This window comes from Electrophorus electricus, chromosome 23 (assembly GCF_041902795.1).
Source record: "Electrophorus electricus isolate QZ-2024a chromosome 23, ASM4190279v1, whole genome shotgun sequence".
Classification (NCBI taxonomy): Eukaryota; Metazoa; Chordata; class Actinopteri; order Gymnotiformes; family Gymnotidae; genus Electrophorus; species Electrophorus electricus.
The window spans coordinates 8,221,400-8,239,551 of NC_137519.1; the positions used below are offsets into that span (position 1 = coordinate 8,221,400).

The 18,152-nt window shown below is 41.8% G+C and overlaps 3 protein-coding genes and 1 non-coding gene across 5 annotated transcripts; 3 read left to right on the forward strand and 1 right to left on the reverse strand.

Annotated features, from left to right (window-relative positions):
- Positions 1-1,159: 1,159 nt before the first annotated feature.
- Positions 1,160-8,786, reverse strand: LOC113575717 (pancreatic secretory granule membrane major glycoprotein GP2-like). The gene is made up of 10 exons (XM_081706053.1): positions 8,696-8,786; positions 5,721-6,512; positions 5,424-5,510; positions 4,710-5,018; positions 3,844-4,043; positions 3,234-3,385; positions 2,785-3,030; positions 2,056-2,215; positions 1,667-1,733; positions 1,160-1,497 (listed from the first exon to the last, which is right to left on the reverse strand). Exons 2-10 carry the CDS (start codon positions 6,379-6,381, stop codon positions 1,478-1,480), a joined length of 1,902 nt encoding a protein of 633 aa, XP_081562179.1. The 5' UTR covers positions 6,382-6,512; positions 8,696-8,786; the 3' UTR covers positions 1,160-1,477.
- Positions 8,787-8,900: 114 nt separating this feature from the next.
- ciao2b (cytosolic iron-sulfur assembly component 2B) lies at positions 8,901-11,510 on the forward strand. Its single transcript, XM_027007320.3, has 5 exons — positions 8,901-9,208; positions 9,444-9,523; positions 9,652-9,777; positions 9,862-9,907; positions 10,918-11,510. Exons 1-5 carry the CDS (start codon positions 9,082-9,084, stop codon positions 11,016-11,018), a joined length of 480 nt encoding a protein of 159 aa, XP_026863121.1. The 5' UTR covers positions 8,901-9,081; the 3' UTR covers positions 11,019-11,510.
- A 368-nt stretch (positions 11,511-11,878) lies between these two features.
- On the forward strand, positions 11,879-11,950 carry trnam-cau (transfer RNA methionine (anticodon CAU)). Its single transcript has one exon. It is a non-coding gene; the product is annotated as a tRNA-Met (tRNA).
- Positions 11,951-15,208: 3,258 nt separating this feature from the next.
- On the forward strand, positions 15,209-18,045 carry rrad (Ras-related associated with diabetes). Of its 2 annotated transcripts, none has more exons than XM_027007335.3 (5): positions 15,209-15,362; positions 15,572-15,955; positions 16,341-16,414; positions 16,510-16,714; positions 17,025-18,045. In XM_027007335.3, the coding sequence occupies exons 2-5, from the start codon at positions 15,586-15,588 to the stop codon at positions 17,300-17,302; spliced, it is 927 nt and encodes a 308-aa protein (XP_026863136.1). In that variant the 5' UTR covers positions 15,209-15,362; positions 15,572-15,585; the 3' UTR covers positions 17,303-18,045. The 2 variants fall into 2 exon arrangements, with proteins under 2 accessions (XP_026863136.1, XP_026863134.1); XM_027007333.3 differs by having other exon boundaries at positions 15,224-15,362; positions 15,576-15,955.
- The last annotated feature ends 107 nt before the right edge of the window (positions 18,046-18,152 follow it).

The following is an 18,152-nucleotide window of genomic DNA, read 5'->3' on the forward strand; positions in this document are numbered from 1 at the left end:
TCTGTGAAAACCCCAGAGATCTGCCAGCTGTATTGACCGTGGATTCCATTGGGCAGTGGATTTGAAACACATGAAAGCAAGTTAGACAAGCCGAGTGTCAGTGTGTCTGCTGAATAAATAAAAAAGTCTCTTTGTCTCTTCTGCTTTCTTTTCCATGCTGTAATTACCCAGTAGCAGGCTTGGCTTTATCCAGCCTCCACAATTAGTGGCGTCATGAAATAAGTGCCGTACATACTCTTCAGTAATACGCAAGATGCCTGGCTCACTCTGAGCAGTACAGCAGCTGATCTGATTCTAACTGTTTTAGAGCTGTGGGTAAATGCCATTTACACAAACCAGGAACCAGGTGTTGTTTGTGTGTGTGTGTGTGTGTGTGTGTGTGTGTGTGTGGAGAGAGTTGAGACGCCATTCCAGGTTTAGTTAAATCATTTGTACCACAATTGACTGGACTGGGGGAAAAAAAGCTCACTATGACTATGTATATGACAAATAAACCAAACTTGAAACTAACCACATTAAAATTAGTTATCGTTCCTCAATATAGATATAAGGACTTCACTTTTAAGAAAGTTAGAGATGTAGTAATGTTTAAGAGGACAGAACAAACACACAACAGCATTAAACTTATTGTAATACAGCTAAAAAAAACCACTAAAAGGACCACCACTGTAAAAAAAATTTAAGTATTCAATATAACAATAACAAAAAACATACAGAATAGATAAGTAAGAGTAACTCGTTTCTTTAACAGCGGTACTGTGACTAACCTTTAACTAATCTTAGTTCGGCGCGTTTGCTGAATCTGCCTCCTACTAGTGGCGAATAGAAATACTGCCACGTTACAGCTCTTAAACGAGGGAGTTTAGAGGTTATGTTTAACGCTCACGATTTGTATGCGTGGACTGTTTTACATCAGTGTTTCACTATCGTGTAAACGAACTTTAAGTGCGTTCTTTTGAAGTGATGCTCTATAAAACCCTCCATCTTTAAACACCACCCACATCGAGTCGTGCACGGGAATAAAAAAGAGACTGGAACACAATAAACCAGACTACCAGACATCACGTTTCACGTATATATGACTTAAAAAATATTTTGTGAGCTGACAACAGTTGCTAAGGCACACAAAGTTAAATACAGAAACATGGGTCAGGTTTATAATGCTTTATTATGTTAAAAAGTGTGGAGTAATATTAATAGCACAACGGCTGGACTAGAATCAGTGTTCTTAAAAATGATGATTTAGATCCATTACTGAAGGTCCATTGCACAGATTAGTGACATCCCTACTCCTACACAAAGGTCAGCTTGTGTGCTAATAATCAAGGCCTTGGGTTAGAGCAGACCGAACTCTCAAAAATGTGTCCCTGACTTTGATCAAAAGTCTTAGCATGATTTGATTGCTTAAAAGGTGAAAATCTAAATGCAGTTGTTTTTTTTGTTGTTTTTTTTGTTGCAGAATCTATTGTGAACCATGTTACTGCCTGCCTTTGCTCCCTGAAAAAAAGACAACAAATAGCTTCATATAATCCACTGTCAAAAATTTTTTTTGTATTGAAAATGTGTATATTTCACCTTTCAGTGGAATACATTTTCAGTCTGAGCACTTTATGCACCTGGCTTGTAACTCATTTACTCAATCACTCACTCTGTTTATTTGACTTACAGGTGATTGGTCCAATAGTGAGAGATTTGTGGTTGGAGATGGACCGAGACATTCTGGTCAGACATTTCTGTGAAGAGAGAGAGAGAGAGGACAGGACATAATGCAATTGGCACAGGAGACAAAGGTGTGATTATTATTTAGAATACACCCAATGGTTTATTGTTTATGGTAAACAATGTTTTACTCTTTAGAGTACACCTGACTGTTTGTTGTTGAGAGTACACCTGACTTTTTATTGTTGAGAGTACACCTGACTTTTTATTGTTTAGATTATACCTGATGGTTTATTGGTGGCACAGTTGTATCTAAAAACTCTAACACATCCTTTCTCTTGTCTCTGAGCTGCAGTCCAGGAAGACATGTGCTTTGAGTGAAGTGTGTGAACGTACCGCAGTGCAGGACTCTGTGGACTGGTCACACAGGTTCACGCGGCAGTGGAGGAATATGTCTCTGTAGTTTCCGTGATACAGGAAGAGCAGAGCAATGAAGCGTGCATTGAGAGAAACACCATTCTCAAGTATTGTCACATCACGTGGATCACTGGGACAACTGAGATTGGGTGAGAGAGTGAGAGAGAGAGAGAGAAAGAGAGAGAGAGAGAGAGAGAGAAATACACTATTGTATGTTTCTACTTGAATAACATAATTACATGCGATTAGATGATGCAAGGCCATGAATTAAGTGAAGGTTGGTAGTTTGCTTCATAGACATACATACACACATGGTGCTATTCCTGTTCACTAAATCTAACATTAATGACAGCTTATTTCAGAGTTCTATATGCAGATATAAGTATGTCCTGTTATAAAATGCAAACCATAGTACAGCAAAAAGGTAATGAATATCTTTAGTGCTGAATTAACTCATACAATGATTATTTGTTTCCAGTTGGGCTCATGGTGAAGACACACACACACACACACACACACACACACACACATACGCACACACACCTTATTCATGGGAATTATTCAGGGAATTCCTAGAAATTCCATATGTATTATTACTACAGATCATAGCACTTAACTACCAGAGTCTGTAATTTTATATGGTGGTGTAATGTACAGAAAGCACAGAAAACAGACCCAGATCTTCACTCTTTTGGCAAGAGGTCTCACCGGTTCTGAATGAGGACATATCTCTCAGGGTTATCAGCACTAGGACTGTCTGTCATGTAGCACTCCTCCAAGGCCACAACGAAGTTTGTCTCCACCTCCTCCACCCTTACACCCACATACAGTGGCGTGCCGACTGGCAGATTTACAGTCCCACTCGGGTAAGCGTCAGTGAAGTTAGCATCCTCATACAGGACCATGGAGGCTTGTGCGCTGGGACCGATACCAACCAGACCCATCTCCTGCATCCTGCGTGGCACAGAGCGAAACAGATGCCATGCCAGATCTTAAGGAATTGCATTCAAGAGAGACTATATACATGTTACATGGTTTAATGTATAAAATAGATTAATAAATTACTCATTTTGAATATGGGAAACATCTGAAAGGTTAAATAAAAGGTTTAAATTGAGCCCTGTCTCTCTGTTCTTTTTTGCAGGAAGTGTACATACGACAGGTAGGGTCTCACTCCTAGGTCCATGCTGGTGAGAGAATCCAGAGGGTAAACACAGGAGAAGGGAAAGGCCGAGGGCAGAGAAAACACATCCGTGTTCACAGGGTACAGGAACAAGGTGTTGGAGAAGACAGCATGGGTCTTGTTGGTCTGCATATTCATTGGGGAAAGAACACAACAAGACGTGAGAAAAAACAAATCAGTAGTAACAGAACGATGTCGTGGAACAGTGTAAAGTCACTACAGTCCTCCTGGCACATCCTCATTTTCTTTGGAACGGAGGAAAGAAAAAAAAAAAAACAAATCCCATAGTTATGAAAGTACTCGCATACTGTAGTGTCTACAAAAGGTGTTTGAGTGTTTCAGTGTGCACACGCAAAGGTTTTCAGTGTGATTCTCAGCCCCAGGCCTGGGGACCCCGCAAGGTCCTGCGTTCCTGGTGATTCTCTTTCTCTGCACTACGTGATTCAGCTCCCCAGGACATGAGCAAGCCCTCCATGAGCTGACTCATGTGGGTTAGACGCAGGCGAAATGCAGGGCATGGGAGCCTCAGGCCTGGCGCAGAGTGCCGCTCACTTTAAGGGCAGAAAGGAAAGAGAGCACTTCACCTTCATCACGTTCCCACACAAGCCTGCTCGTCTCTGCACCTCATACCACACGGTCCCATTGGCCTGCCTCTGGGACATGCAGGAGGGGTCTGCCAGGTGACCCGAAGTTCCATTGAGGACCTGGAAGCCTGTGTATATGGTTGACACACCCACTAGCATTCGGGTGCTGGTGCAAATCAGCTCAGGAGCCAGAGCTGACTCTGAAAGGGCATAGGGCACAGGGCAGGGGCTATTAACACAGTTTCATCAGGTTTCTGAGAATACCTGGTTAAGTTTGTCCTTAGTATGTATACATTTGTATACATTTATACAGTAACTAACACAGTGTTGCTGACAATGACAGCAATATGTATAAAGATGTACAGTATCTATAGGGAAAAAAAAGGTTAAACAATGTTTTTAAATACGGATATTATTTCAATTTTCATTTTCTTTTATTATTCCGTTTGCTATGCTATTAGACTCTAAAGATGATATAGTATCTATATGTGTATGGACAGGTTATGGAAAATCATAATATCATTCATAATTTGACCAAGTGCACGGGTACTCTGGGGCTTTGACAAAGCCAATTTCCCCTTACTGATCTCTTATTTTCAGTTTTATTACTACCATAAGGTTTCTCTTTTTTTGTTTGTTGATATTATTCTATCACTTTATCTTATTGTTAAATTTTGTCCAATTTTATTGTATTTCATTTATCGGTCTGTTTTTCCATTTGTATTTCAGTTTAATTATAAGTAAATATTTCATTCTGGTTAAATCACCCTGTAACACAGTTTAGAAACTTGGTTTTAAAAAAGGGTTCTATATAAAACCATATTATTATTATTGTTGTTGTTGTGTTGTTATTATATGCTGACTACCTGCACACACCACTCCAGCATCCTCATGGTGCGCACAGTTGTGGTTCTCGAAGCCGCTGTGTTGGCACTCCACCAGATAGGACTCGGTGCCAATGCACTGAGCGTCATCCAGCCAGATGGGTCCAGTGCCCTCTCCGAAGTACGCCCCCGACAGGGCATCCACAGCCTTACCGCAGCCCAGCTGTCTGCAAACCACCTGGGCATCGTTCATGTCCCACAAGTCGTCACACACTGTGCCCCAGACCCCATCATGGTACAGCTCCACGCGGCCCTCACATCTGTTGGTGCCTCCAGACAGACGGACAGGGTCTGGGATCCGAGAGGTGCGGAGTACACAAGTACACAGGTGAATTATATTTTGACATGAAGGTATTGTAAGGCTGCTTTTCAGCCCATAGACTAGCATAGGACTGCTACATCATTGTATTTCCAGCTACTTGCTCTTTTATTAAAGTCAATATAAATTCTAGGGCTAATATTAATTTACAATGAGGAATTCTGAATAGCTGGTGAGTTGTTTAGTTGTTATCTAGACAGAGCAAAGCTCAATTTAAACATGTCTGAAAGATTTATATGAAAGATTTAAATGTGTTGGTGGATATATAAATTATGTTTTCTATGAAGTACGCATCTTGACAATAGGTAGTTATTAGTTACCCTGTGGTGTTTATATTCCAACAGTGTTAGGAGTTAAAGGAGCTGTTAAGCACTCACCTGGAGTCTGACACTTCCAGGTGACCCTGTCTGCACTAACACAGGACGAGCCCTTTCCACAGGTGTCACACACCACTGTGTTAGCATCTAACCAAAGAGACAAGCAAGATCTTGGTGAGCACACACAACTTTCAGGTGGAAATTTTATCTTCTTTTTATCATTTATCATTTCAGAGTTGGGTTTTGAGAAACTTATTGCTCAAGGACACAGCACCCTTGCTTTGGTTTAAAGGAAAGAGTTTTCAAACCTCTAGAACTTCATAATTCTCATCCAGATCCAGTCAGTAAGTACCTCACCTGCAGCATAGGCCAGATAGCACAGAGGTGGTTTGACAAACTTGTAGATGTAGTAGTTTCCAGGACAGGCCTTGACGTGTATGGGGAACTCAAAGTTACAGCAGCCCTCCAACCAGCTCCCGCAAACGCTAGCTTGCACCACGCCATCTGACTCACTTGGGTGGCGTGTCTTAAGCCAGAGAGGAGCTTCTGTGCCACATGTCCAGGGCTGGATACACCTCTCAGGCATCTGGACACTGGCATTACCAAGGTACATCCTGTACCATCCCTGCCAGTTGGTGCCCATGTCACAGTGCACGGTACCACTGGTCTTGAAGTCCGTGGAGCGCCAGGGGTCTTCCAGGATAGTGTAGTGCTGGCATGGATCAGCACAGCGTGGGGCTCCGCCAAACGTGATGCAGTCCTGGCCCGGGTCACACACCTCTCTGCCACAGCCTACCTGCACAGGGTGCACGTCAGAAGCCAAAGAGGCATAAGCCCGCGGCATCAGACACACGAACGATCCAGGAGTGTTCTGGCACACCAGTGGTGAGACACATGGACTCGGAACGGCTGAGCACTCATCGATATCCACGCACCCCTGCGTGGGAGACCAGGCATAGCCAGCAATGCAGCAGGAAATGCTCGCCCTGCCACAGTAGCTGGTGTTGTGGCAGGCCATGCCATCACCAGAGAAGCCCTTAGTGCAGGAGCAGTTGGAGGAGTGCAGAGAGGATGCAGCCTGACCGGCCTTTAGTATGGGGAGACAGGAGGCTCGCTCATGACAAGCCTTACAGGAAGTTACAATCGAACCTAAAGAGTACAATACACGGGAAGTCACCACAGGACTACAACAGTAATACAGTAATGCAGTGATGAGGGGCAATTCTGATAAAAATTGGAGCACTCGTATCCTTCCCATCACTTTTTTAAAGAGTTGTGCATTTCCAAAATTGTACATTCTAATGTTTTTAGTTGTTTAATGTCATTTGGGTAAAATTAATAGATTTGTCAGTTGAATTAGAAATACGGAAAATGGGTGTTTGTTATGGTAGCTCAGATAAAACATCTTAGATTGAACTACTCCTTAGCACAAAGATGAATAGAAAAGACATACAGTGAGCATTCTATAACAATAGAAATATCATTGATGAAATAACATTGATGATCACAAAATGTTATGCCCTTTAGGTTTAAAAGTCAAATGGGCATTTTTACAAGTAAAATTCATGAAAACTTAACAAAATGGCATCAAGCACTCAAAGTGTTGTGTGAAGGAGCAAAGAAGATAATGGAAGAAGAATATACATAAAGTACAGAGCAAATAATAAACATACAGTCATAGTGTAATGCATATTACTGCACGTCACCACAAGAACACGCTTTACTAACCTGATACACAAGAACTGAATGCTATGATAAACCCCAGTATTATCCAAGATATTGGCATTCTGTCAGTGCAGCGACTCTCTTTGATAAACATGCCTGTTTGAACTGAGAAATTGAATGCTCATCAAGTATAGCATTGTTCTTAGCTACCATATTTAACAAACCATTTTTTGGTCAAAATCATTATTTTAGAGACATGTATGCCTCAATATAACAATAATAATAAAAACCCTTTTCTATAATTATCATTATAGGTGAAAATTATAGATTATAATATAATTATAAATTCTCAAAATAATATACTTTTTTTTTTTTTTACCTGTCAGTGAAGCTGTCTGTAACTGCTAGGAGTTCAGTTTTAAGCATATTTATGGAATCATAGGCTGGGTGGAGGCACTGGGGCTAATGGATAACCCCTACAATACACAGTTAATTACTAATTATTCAGCCGATGATGTTAAAACACTTCACCAAAGTCAGAATATGTTGGCACTTGTGATCTGTATCAGCTTGTCTTGTGTCAATATGTCAGTGTAAGGAACCCCTTGTCTTAATAAATGATGCCTTTCTTCAGGTTACAACAGAGTGGGCAGCACAGTCACAGCAATATGTCAGTCAGTCCTTTTAAACACTGACAGATCTGGCAAACCTTTAGTCAACAGACAAGTTCACAGTTCATTATAATGTTACAACCTTTCAGATGGGTTTGGACACTATTCTGTGACATACCTGTGGTCTCCTTCTTTAAACTATGCTAAGAAGTTAATCATGTCATGTCCAACAATGGAAGAATGTGTAAAGGTGTGGTTGATATTGTTTTGATTAATGTGCAAATTTTAAAATTCTTCTTGAATACAAGGTACAAAGGTATGGGCCATTTTAAGGGTCCCCCTCCCACACACACAATGTGTGTGTGTGTGTGTGTGTGTGTGTGTGTGTGTGTGTGTGTGTGTGTGTGTGTGTGTGTGTTTGTGTGTGTGTGCGCATGTTTAGGGTACTTAATAAATGTGTAGAAAAAACACACATTTTCCCAGATTTGGGTGGGATGCTACATTTAAACAGTGACTCATGTCAGCCTCTTTCAGCATGTTTCCCCCACTAACTGTGATAAGATTAATAATAACTTTGAATTGCACAAAATAGTGGTGTGGCTTACCACTCCCAAGTCTGCAATTGTGCCTTTGTGACCATAAATTATATATACTTGACAGTAATTCATTATCAATTTGTACAAGTCATCATTAACAATACTGATTAATGGTATTTAATCATTTTAGGTTTGGATAAGTGATCATAAATCAAACATAAATTACCAAAGTTCATTTTGGGTTGGGTCATTTGTTGCAATGGATAAGGAGGAAATTAACTAACAGTTTTAAAAAAATAATATTTGTGTTGTTTTGTCATGGGAAATGTAGTAAACAGATTAAACACTGGTTCACAAATAAAAAATGAAAAAATCTGAAAAAATTAGAACTAGGCAGGAAAAAGATGAGCTTTATCTGTTTATTTTTGCTCTGCGCTGACAGGGGCCAAACTGTATCTTATTGAAAATCTCTTAATTGCATTAATATAGGCTACAGTCTACGGTACACTTGCGTCCTCACCTTGTCATGGGCCAGCCGACGATGGTTTTACGCTCGTAACCGCCGGAAGCCATTTACCCGTGCCCGCCGTTCTGAGGCTTTTATTTTGAATATTATAAAACATCCTGCATAGTGCTTGTGGTCCCAAGTTTGCTTCACGTCCCTTGATGTGCGGACCTTTTTCCGCGTTGTTATTCTTATCCAACTGCTAGGGCTTTTCATAATAGTGTTGCGTTTTGTAGAGTTTAGTTATTTATCTGCACAGCGTTCATAAAGCACGATTTTAGCAGAGGACATGAGCAAGATGGCTAACTAGATAGCTACAGTTTGGGCTTAATACATTAGTTAACTGAGCTAGTTAGCGTTAGTGGGGGCTATAGTGTGGCTGACTGCACCCACCTTTCAGGATGTCGGGGGGAGCACGTTTAGAAAACGCCAATCCTTTGATTTTTCAGCGAACTGGGGAAAGACTCCTTACGGCAAGCGAAGAGGATGAGGACGTTGCCGATCCCATTGACGACAGGGAGATATTTGATATCCTTTTGACTCCAAACTACAGCTAGCTAACTATTTTGGTCTAGGTGTGCTTCCGTGCTGTTACGAGGCATTTCTAAAGAAACGTCAAGGCACCCTAAGCCATATTTATATTTTATACAACAGAATATAACTTATGAAACAAGTAGTAGTTACATTATGGGGAAATCAAGACCGGGGTTAATAGTTTATCTAGTTCACGTAAGAGCATTTCACACCTTAACCATAGGATCACATCTCATTAGGTCCATCAGTGACCCCGAGCATCCTCTGTCGCTCGAGGAGTTGAACGTTGTGGAACAAGTGCGCGTGAAAGTGAGTTTCTGTTTGCTGAACTTTGTGGCACGTAGTTGTTTTATGGCCAATGTGTACTTTACAAAAAGACAAGTGTCTTGTTGCACATCTGTTTTTTTTTGTTTTTTTTCCCTTCTGCTGCTGTTCAGGTGAATGACGAGGAGAGCACGGTCTCGGTAGAGTTCACCCCAACGATTCCTCACTGCAGCATGGCTACTCTCATAGGGCTGTCAGTCAAAGTAAAACTGCTGCGTTCATTGCCGGCCAGGTTTAAGGTGTGTTTTGTGACCAGTCTTTTTCTTTGTTGGTTGTGTTATTTTGGTCTTATCGGTTTCTTCATGTGTTGTCTGTGCATACAGATAGATGTTCATATCACTCCGGGTACACATGTTTCAGAAGATGCAGGTAAGCTGTTACTGCCTCATCATTCTTATGTAACTTTAAGTCGTTGTGGCTCTGTATGTATTGTGAATTTTAATATTAACATGTTGATTGAGCAAGTTAACAGAACTATATGCCTTTAATTATTTGTAATTATTGGCTCTTTAAATTGTATATTCATAATAATGATTCAGTGGTAAAGAATTAAAGTGAGTTTGTGAATGCTATTTAGTCATTTACCACTAACTAAATGACTAAATAGCATTTAGTGCTTACTAATTACCTTTCAGTGTGGGCCACCTTGTAACTGTGTTTTCGCTTCCCATCTCTACCCCATCCTCCCCATCTCTACCCCATCCTCCTCCATCTCTACCCCATCTCCACCCTGTCGACCCCATCTCTACCCCATCCTCCTCCATCTCTACCCCATCTCCACCCCGTCGACCCCCATCTCTACCCCATCCTCCTCCATCTCTACCCCATCCTCCCCATCTCTACCCCATCTCTACCCCATCCTCCTCCATCTCTACCCCATCTCCACCCCGTCGACCCCATCTCTACCCCATATCTACCCCATCCTCCCCATCTCCACCCCGTCGACCCCCATCTCTACCCCATCCTCCTCCATCTCTACCCCATCCTCCCCATCTCTACCCCATCTCTACCCCATCCTCCTCCATCTCTACCCCATCTCCACCCCGTCGACCCCCATCTCTACCCCATATCTACCCCATCCTCCCCATCTCCACCCCGTCGACCCCCATCTCTACCCCATCCTCCTCCATCTCTACCCCATCTTCACCCCGTCGACCCCATCTCTACCCCATCCTCCTCCATCTCTACCCCATCCTCCTCCATCTCTACCCCATCTTCACCCCGTCAACCCCATCTCTACCCCATCCTCCTCCATCTCTACCCCATCCTCCTCCATCTCTACCCCATCTCTACCCCATCCTCCTCCATCTCTACCCCATCTCCACCCCGTCGACCCCCATCTCTACCCCATCCCTCTCCATCACCCCATTGCTCCTCAGTTAACAAGCAGCTGGCAGATAAAGAAAGGGTGGCAGCAGCACTGGAGAACTCACAGCTGCTGGAGGTGGTGAACCAGTGCCTGTCCACAAGACCTGCATGACCTCACCCATTCAGTGGAATGAAACGTGGAGGAACTTTACGCAGCGCCGTTACCTTTCTGCTCTGCTGCTGGCTTACACATTTGTCAAGCTGCACATTCAGCTATATGCGAGGAAAGCATTTTCTGTCTGCCTTTGTAGTAGTTTTCCTGATGCAAATATTTTGTTCCACTGAACAAACATCCAACAACAGAATCCAACAAACTTAAGAAAACCTACGATTCAACCGTCTTTAAGGCATGATTACACTTGCTTAAAGGTGTTTGTCAGTTTTGCTTCAGTGTTTGTCAAGAGTAACAGAAAATATTGTCAATAATGTCTGAGAAGCTTCATTACAGTGTGATGTAAGGGAATGTGTCAGTCATCATTCTCTGCTGATGCAGGCTCCAGAGAATATACTTTATAGAGATGAACCATTATCTATGTGAATCATTTAATACTTATCTATAGTGCTTATACAATAGTAATAATAAACAATAATCTGACATTTACAATATTTGGTAGATGCTCTTATCCAGAGGGACATATTTATCAATATAACGGTGGGTGTACTCTGGGACTCAAACTCCTCGACTTTTGTGTTACTAACATCATGTTCTACCTGTTGTATTATTACATTACTGTTACCTAAGATCTGCAGGTTTACGTTGAAGCGCTCCTAGCTGCCAGCTAATGTGTTAGTCGTTGAGCGTCCTAGCTACGCTATCTGTACGTATCTGTACATATACGTTAGCTTTAAGGTTATCAGAATTAGGAAAGGAATACATTGAACCGAAACAAGGACTTAAAATTAGCGACAAAAAAAAAATTTTTTTTTTTGTTGTAGACCTAATAATATTGATCATCAGACGTACCATGGTGTAGCAGAGTGGCGCAGCGGAAGCGTGCTGGGCCCATAACCCAGAGGTCGATGGATCGAAACCATCCTCTGCTATGAGTCTTTTTAAACCAGTAATTTACCTTAAATGAAACTACATTAAATGTTCTTACATTACCATTGAAATCTACAAAGAAAATAGAACGTCACTGTATTATTCTCGTAAAAATATTGCTAATCGTTTTGCTACATATATGGTATCAGTAATGATGTGAATGCATAATTTTTCATTTGTAATTTTAGATGTAAAAAGCATTGCATCATCTAATCGTGTGGTTTTCTCGGAGTTTTTAGCAACCCCTATTGGACAGCTGTGTGAAGGCATGATAACATAAAATGCCATGGCTCTTTATTTGTATAACTTTATTTTCTGTATAAGTTCGGAACGACTTAATAATAAGATTATTTAGGTAAAAATGTAATTTTCTGACTTATTGGTTCTTAGATAATAAGAGTTCAGAACACAGTCAGAAAGTTAAAGTTGGCTTACATAAACCCTTCCGACGAGTAGATAAAAAACAAGGTCCTCTACATGTTGGTAAATGATAGTTGAAACACAAAACACAAGTACCGCTTCACACACTTTTATATTCTCACATTGCTAATTAACCTTTATTGCTGAACCAGAGATAGTGAGATGTTCATTTTCAGATGATCACAATCAGGAGATTGTGAGATGGACGTCTCCTGTGCTTTCATTTGCTACTTTTTCCAAGACTGTAGCCTTCTTTGAAAAGCATTAAACATGCATGAAAGATACAATTCCACCAACTTGTAATAGAACACTTTTCCAATATAGCCTCCCTTTTTTTGTCCATAAAATTGGATGATGGTCTTTACCTGCAAGTGTGGGCAATGTGGTCTTTATTTTTGTTTCCAGTTAAAACATCACCACCGCATTGCAAATAAACAGCTGTTAACCACCCTTTAACTAAGCACAGGACTTCTTTAACTAAGATGTGCAGTAATCTCCACAAAACGAGGCATGTGTTTGGCTCAGCAGACGATCTCTTGATAGTGTTGATGTAAAAAGGTTGGTACATAGGAAAGTAGGCCTAAATTAGCATTCCAACTGAAACTGCTATTGCAATCTATTTCTGAGTTTTATTAACTCAGCCTTTTTGCTTTATAGTTTGGTTTACTTCTTAATACTTAATACTTATGTAAAACCATGTAACAGCAAATAATTGTTTAAGGATATCGAGCACAAAACATTCTGTGCTTAACAATCCACAAACAAAATATAAAATATTATGGCTGCAGTTTTTTTATGCTTCTAAACAGTCTTCTATGAACACCAGATTCAGAACAACAGAATTCCTATGGTCACCAGATTTAGAAGAACACAATCCACATGATTACCAGATTCAGCCCATTGTGTTATTGTAGCAATAATGCAGCAACATGTAATTTATTACCAGTGTCCACACGAGGTTGCCTTTTGATTTTGCGTTACAAAATATTTGTATAAACAAGCATCCTGGGGCTATTTCATTTCATTTCATTTCAGGCATTTAGCTGACACTTTTATCCAAAGCGACTTACAATTATGACTGAGTAGAACTTGAGCAATTGGGGGTGGTTATGGGTCTTGCACAGGGGCCCAACAGTGGCAACTTTGCAGCAGTGGGGCTTGAACCAGTAACCCTTGGATTATAAGTCAAGTACCTTAACCACTGCCTTGTTTTGAGCTATCATTGTCTCAATTTTCCTTCTTCAGACAGTGGGCCTCTTCCTCTTAAGGGTTTTAAACAGCACAGCTCATCCTTGTTTTAGCACTGCTAATAACCAGCACAGATGTCAGTACACAGTCACTTCTCCACTGGCTATGCTAATGACAGCACAGAACAGAGAGATCTGCACTCTTGGCGCCAGCAGTGAGTCACCTCGGCTAAGAGAAGCACGTTGTAAGGACAGGACAGAGGTAAACGCTCATCTGTGAATATTTGTCACGGAAAGAGAGAAAGAGAGTAAATCTAACCCTCATAAACACCACCATAGGCTCTTTACTTCATCCGATGTTGCCTACAGCTCCTCAATGTTCTTCCAAGATTGCATAAAACAGTACATTTCCGGGTCCTGCCAGACAAAACAGGATGCAGGTGTCATTTATCAAAACAAAGCATGTGGATCCTCCTCGGCAATACCGGTAAATGTTCTCTTCGGAGAGAAAATGGCAACAGGAAGTGGATGACACAAATGGCTTTTATCAGAGCCCAAGGGCCACCTGAGACCCAAATAAATGAACAATAACCCCAAATAAGTGTAACTTACAGCTCATCGTAACACTTTAGATCTAACATAATTTTTTTAAAAGGCTGAAAAACAAGCCTCTATAGCTATAGCTCCCTTTTTTTTTTAATGACTAAGGCCAGTCAAAACTATTCAAAAGTAAGAGTCACTCTTCAAGTTAGCTTATGTTTGTACTGTTAAAGAGTATTTTTAAAATATTATTTTAATAGTATGTATTGATGTGCTTACTATGTCACACACATCCGAAAATGTCAATACAAACGGTGAAGACGCTGCCACTGGTCTCAACCAGAATATTTACACTGCAGAAAGAAATGAGTCTTTGGATGTCTGTAGACTGACTGTTGCAAATAATAGAACAATCGCTGTGTTTACACGTAAACGTATGAGTGAACTAAATTCAGACACGAAAGGAAAATGAAATCTAAACCGGAAACCGGTACTTCGCCTTCTTATCACCGGCCACCAAGTCACCCGATTGCGGCACTCACATTCAGCAGCAGATGGCGAGCTCGGCTCATGTCTGCGTGTAGGCACGCACGTGTTTCCACGTGTAGTCATCTTGACCCTAAAGCTGAATGAAGGAGTCACGGTGCACCCATGCTGTTGAACCGCCGGGCGTTACAGCACATGCCACCACGATGGACATCACGTGGCCTCGATTAAAACGCCTATATCGAATGGCATATTTGCCTGAAATAAGCATTCCTGATTAAATGTGGCTTTCAATAATTATTTCTACGTCAAACTACGTGACTGCGATGGCTAAGCGGGAGCTTCTACGCTGAAATTTCGTCATATTTCGTTATTCACGAGTTGTGTAGCGTGCTAGAGATGTGAATGGGATTAATAAAAGTTACCAGCACCAAACGTACACCTCCGGCTCACGGACTGTGTAACCAAAAACCGTTACATCAGCATTAGCCGCGGAGTACCGGGGGAGGCGGGAGATCCCCTCCGTCGGGCGCTTGCCTCCCCCTCCCGAAGCGCGCGGAGTGATGTTACTACTATTAGGAGAGACGTGATTCTCCGAGGCAAGCCCTGCCTCGTGTCGACGTCAGCGACTCCAGCAGCGGATAAATAAGGGGCTCCGTCTCATCTCTGATCATAAGCGAACCGCACTGTCCAAGAGCAACGGAAGGAGCTATAACCAAACGGATTTTTCTTGACCATTGGAGTTCAGAGACCGGAAAGAAGACACTGGACAAATTTACATGTAGGTTTATCTATTTTAAATAGGCAGGTTTTGCATTTATCTGTTTAAAAAAAAGAAAGAAAGAAAAAGATAGGTTTAGAGATATTGTCAGCTGGGATAAGGATATGTCAGAACTGAATCAATAAATAAGTATATAATGTAGGTTAATGATACAGGTTGTCTACTTAGTGGGACAAAAATATTTTTAACAAACTGCTTGTATTACGCAGACAGGTTTGGAATCATGACTTTGAACAAAGGTGACAAGTTGCAGAACATGGACAAAAGGAGAGGAAGTGTACCCTTTCCCCCCTTCAACCTGCAGAGTTTACACCGGAGGAGCATGCCAGTGGATGACCGCGAGCTCCGCTCCACCATGCCCTCGGCGCAGAGTGGTGAGCTCTCCAACCTTGTGCGCTGCACCTCCTACGGACCCGGGGAGCAGCACCGCGACAGCTGCATGTCTGATTCATCCGACTCCGTCATCTCCTCCGGGAGTGACTCCGATGGACACATCTACAAGGTTGTCCTCCTCGGTGAGCACGGCGTGGGGAAGTCCAGTTTGGCGAGGATATTCGGTGGAGTTGAGGACAGTCATGACTCTGAGGAGACAGGTAAAGTCTTAGTGCCAAAATAGGCACTTTGTTGTTACCAGATAAACATTTTATCAAAGAAAGTAGTGTATTCCAAGGATGCCGGATTAAGCTAAAACTAGGACCTCGCAATCTGGTTTTATAAGGGAGCACCGGCAAAGGCATATTGATTACTACTATTTCCAGCCAGCCACAATTTCATCCATTACCCAAAAAGAGACTGACTGCCACTGCTCTGTCAAAAGACATAGTGGGTATACAAGACTAGTGCAATGGCTCTAAAGGCAACCTTTAGACATATGACAGATGTTTTGTCATAATCCTACTGTCTAGTGGAAGTGATGCTGAAAACTAATATTGCAATACTTCAGGATAATGTTAACTTTTTCTTCCATTTTCCCCTCAGGAAACACATATGACAGATCAATCATCGTCGATGAAGAAGAGGCAAATCTCCTTTTGTACGATATATGGGAACAGGTGAGTGAATCACCTTTGCTGATAATAACTGCCTAAAACCACAGACACCACGCTGCATATTGCACGTTATGTATTAACTGCGTTCCATTCTACAGGACAACAGCCAGTGGCTGCAGGATCAGTGCATGCGGATGGGTGATGCCTACATCATTGTGTACTCGGTGACAGACAAGTCCAGCTTCGAGAAAGCTTCGGAACTGCGCATCCAGCTTCGCCGGGCGCGACAGTCGGAGAATATCCCAATCATCCTGGTGGGAAACAAGACTGACCTGGTGCGCTCAAGAGAAGTGTCAGTAGATGGTGAGTGGTACCCCCCTCGTTATACCAGGCGTTTGAGAAGACAGGCCCCTATGTGACACCCCTGCAAGCAGCTGAATTGAAAGCTGCTGGTGTTATGTAACTGTCCTTGGGTGATTGATGCAGACTCAAATGCTAAATAAACATGGCCTCACCTTCTCCCTGGAGATTGGTCAGAGATGACATACCAATGTCCCTCAAATCCACAGAACTACTTCTAACCTGTGCTTGTGATTCTCCATTATACTCCCACCCCACCCTCCCCCACCTCCTGTCCACATATCCACCCCCCCCCCCTTGCCCCTTCCTGCAGAGGGCAGTGCCTGCGCAGTTGTGTTCGACTGCAAGTTCATCGAGACATCAGCGTCGTTGCACCACAATGTGCGCACTCTCTTCGAGGGCATCGTGAGGCAGATCCGTCTGCGCAGAGACAGCAGGGAGGAGAACGCCCGGCGCATGGCCAGTTGCAAACGTCGCGAGAGCATCAGTAAAAAGGCCAAGCGCTTCCTGGGCCGTATGGTTGCCAGAAAGAACAAGAAGATGGCCTTCAGACAGAAGTCCAAGTCCTGCCACGACCTCACAGTGCTCTGAGAGAGCTGGACTCGTCGGCCTTCTCACAGGCCGTTAAGACCACAAGCTGTGTTTTCAACACTAACCCCACGGACTAGACAACTGTACAGGCATATATTTGCATATTTTATATTGTAAAAACAGAACATGAGAGATTATGTGAGACTAAACTGAAGATGAGAAGTTGATAGTGATTGCATGAAGCTTTTTTTTTAAGTTTCTAGATTTTACTTTTTATGTTCTTTTGCTGCCTTACCATGTAGACTTGTTGAATTCTAGCTGCGTAAGTAGAAAGTTCTCCAAGCCGTTTCATTTTTGATCAAGAGCTGTAAGCATGCTTTCACAATGCAAAGCGTTCCTTGCATTTGTGAATACAGTAGCTAATGTACAGTTCTCAAAAGTGAAGTACACTTCTCATGTACACATCTAGGAGATGAGCACAATTAATTTTCTGTACTGACCTGAGAAATGAAACCATATTTACTTGAATCTGAGTACGCAGGTACGTACTTCAGTTAAAACATACAGGACTACCGATTAAGGGGGTATTTGGAGGGTTCAAACTGAGAAATTTAATCACACATTTAATCAAATAATATTAAAATATTTAAGTGCAAGGTGTGATTAAATGACATAGAAGCAATAAATTGTGGTCTGAGCTGTTTTTCAAAATGTTTGATTTGCACTTACATTTAATATTATTAAATTGTTAATTTTATTACATGTTTACATTGATTTTATAATAAAATGACATTCAAAGAATAGCACTCCTCTCTTCTCATAACAAACATACGAAATTAACAACGAGAATACCTCAGTTATTTTAACCTCATGTAATGTATTCCCTCATACATATGTAGGCACGGAATTA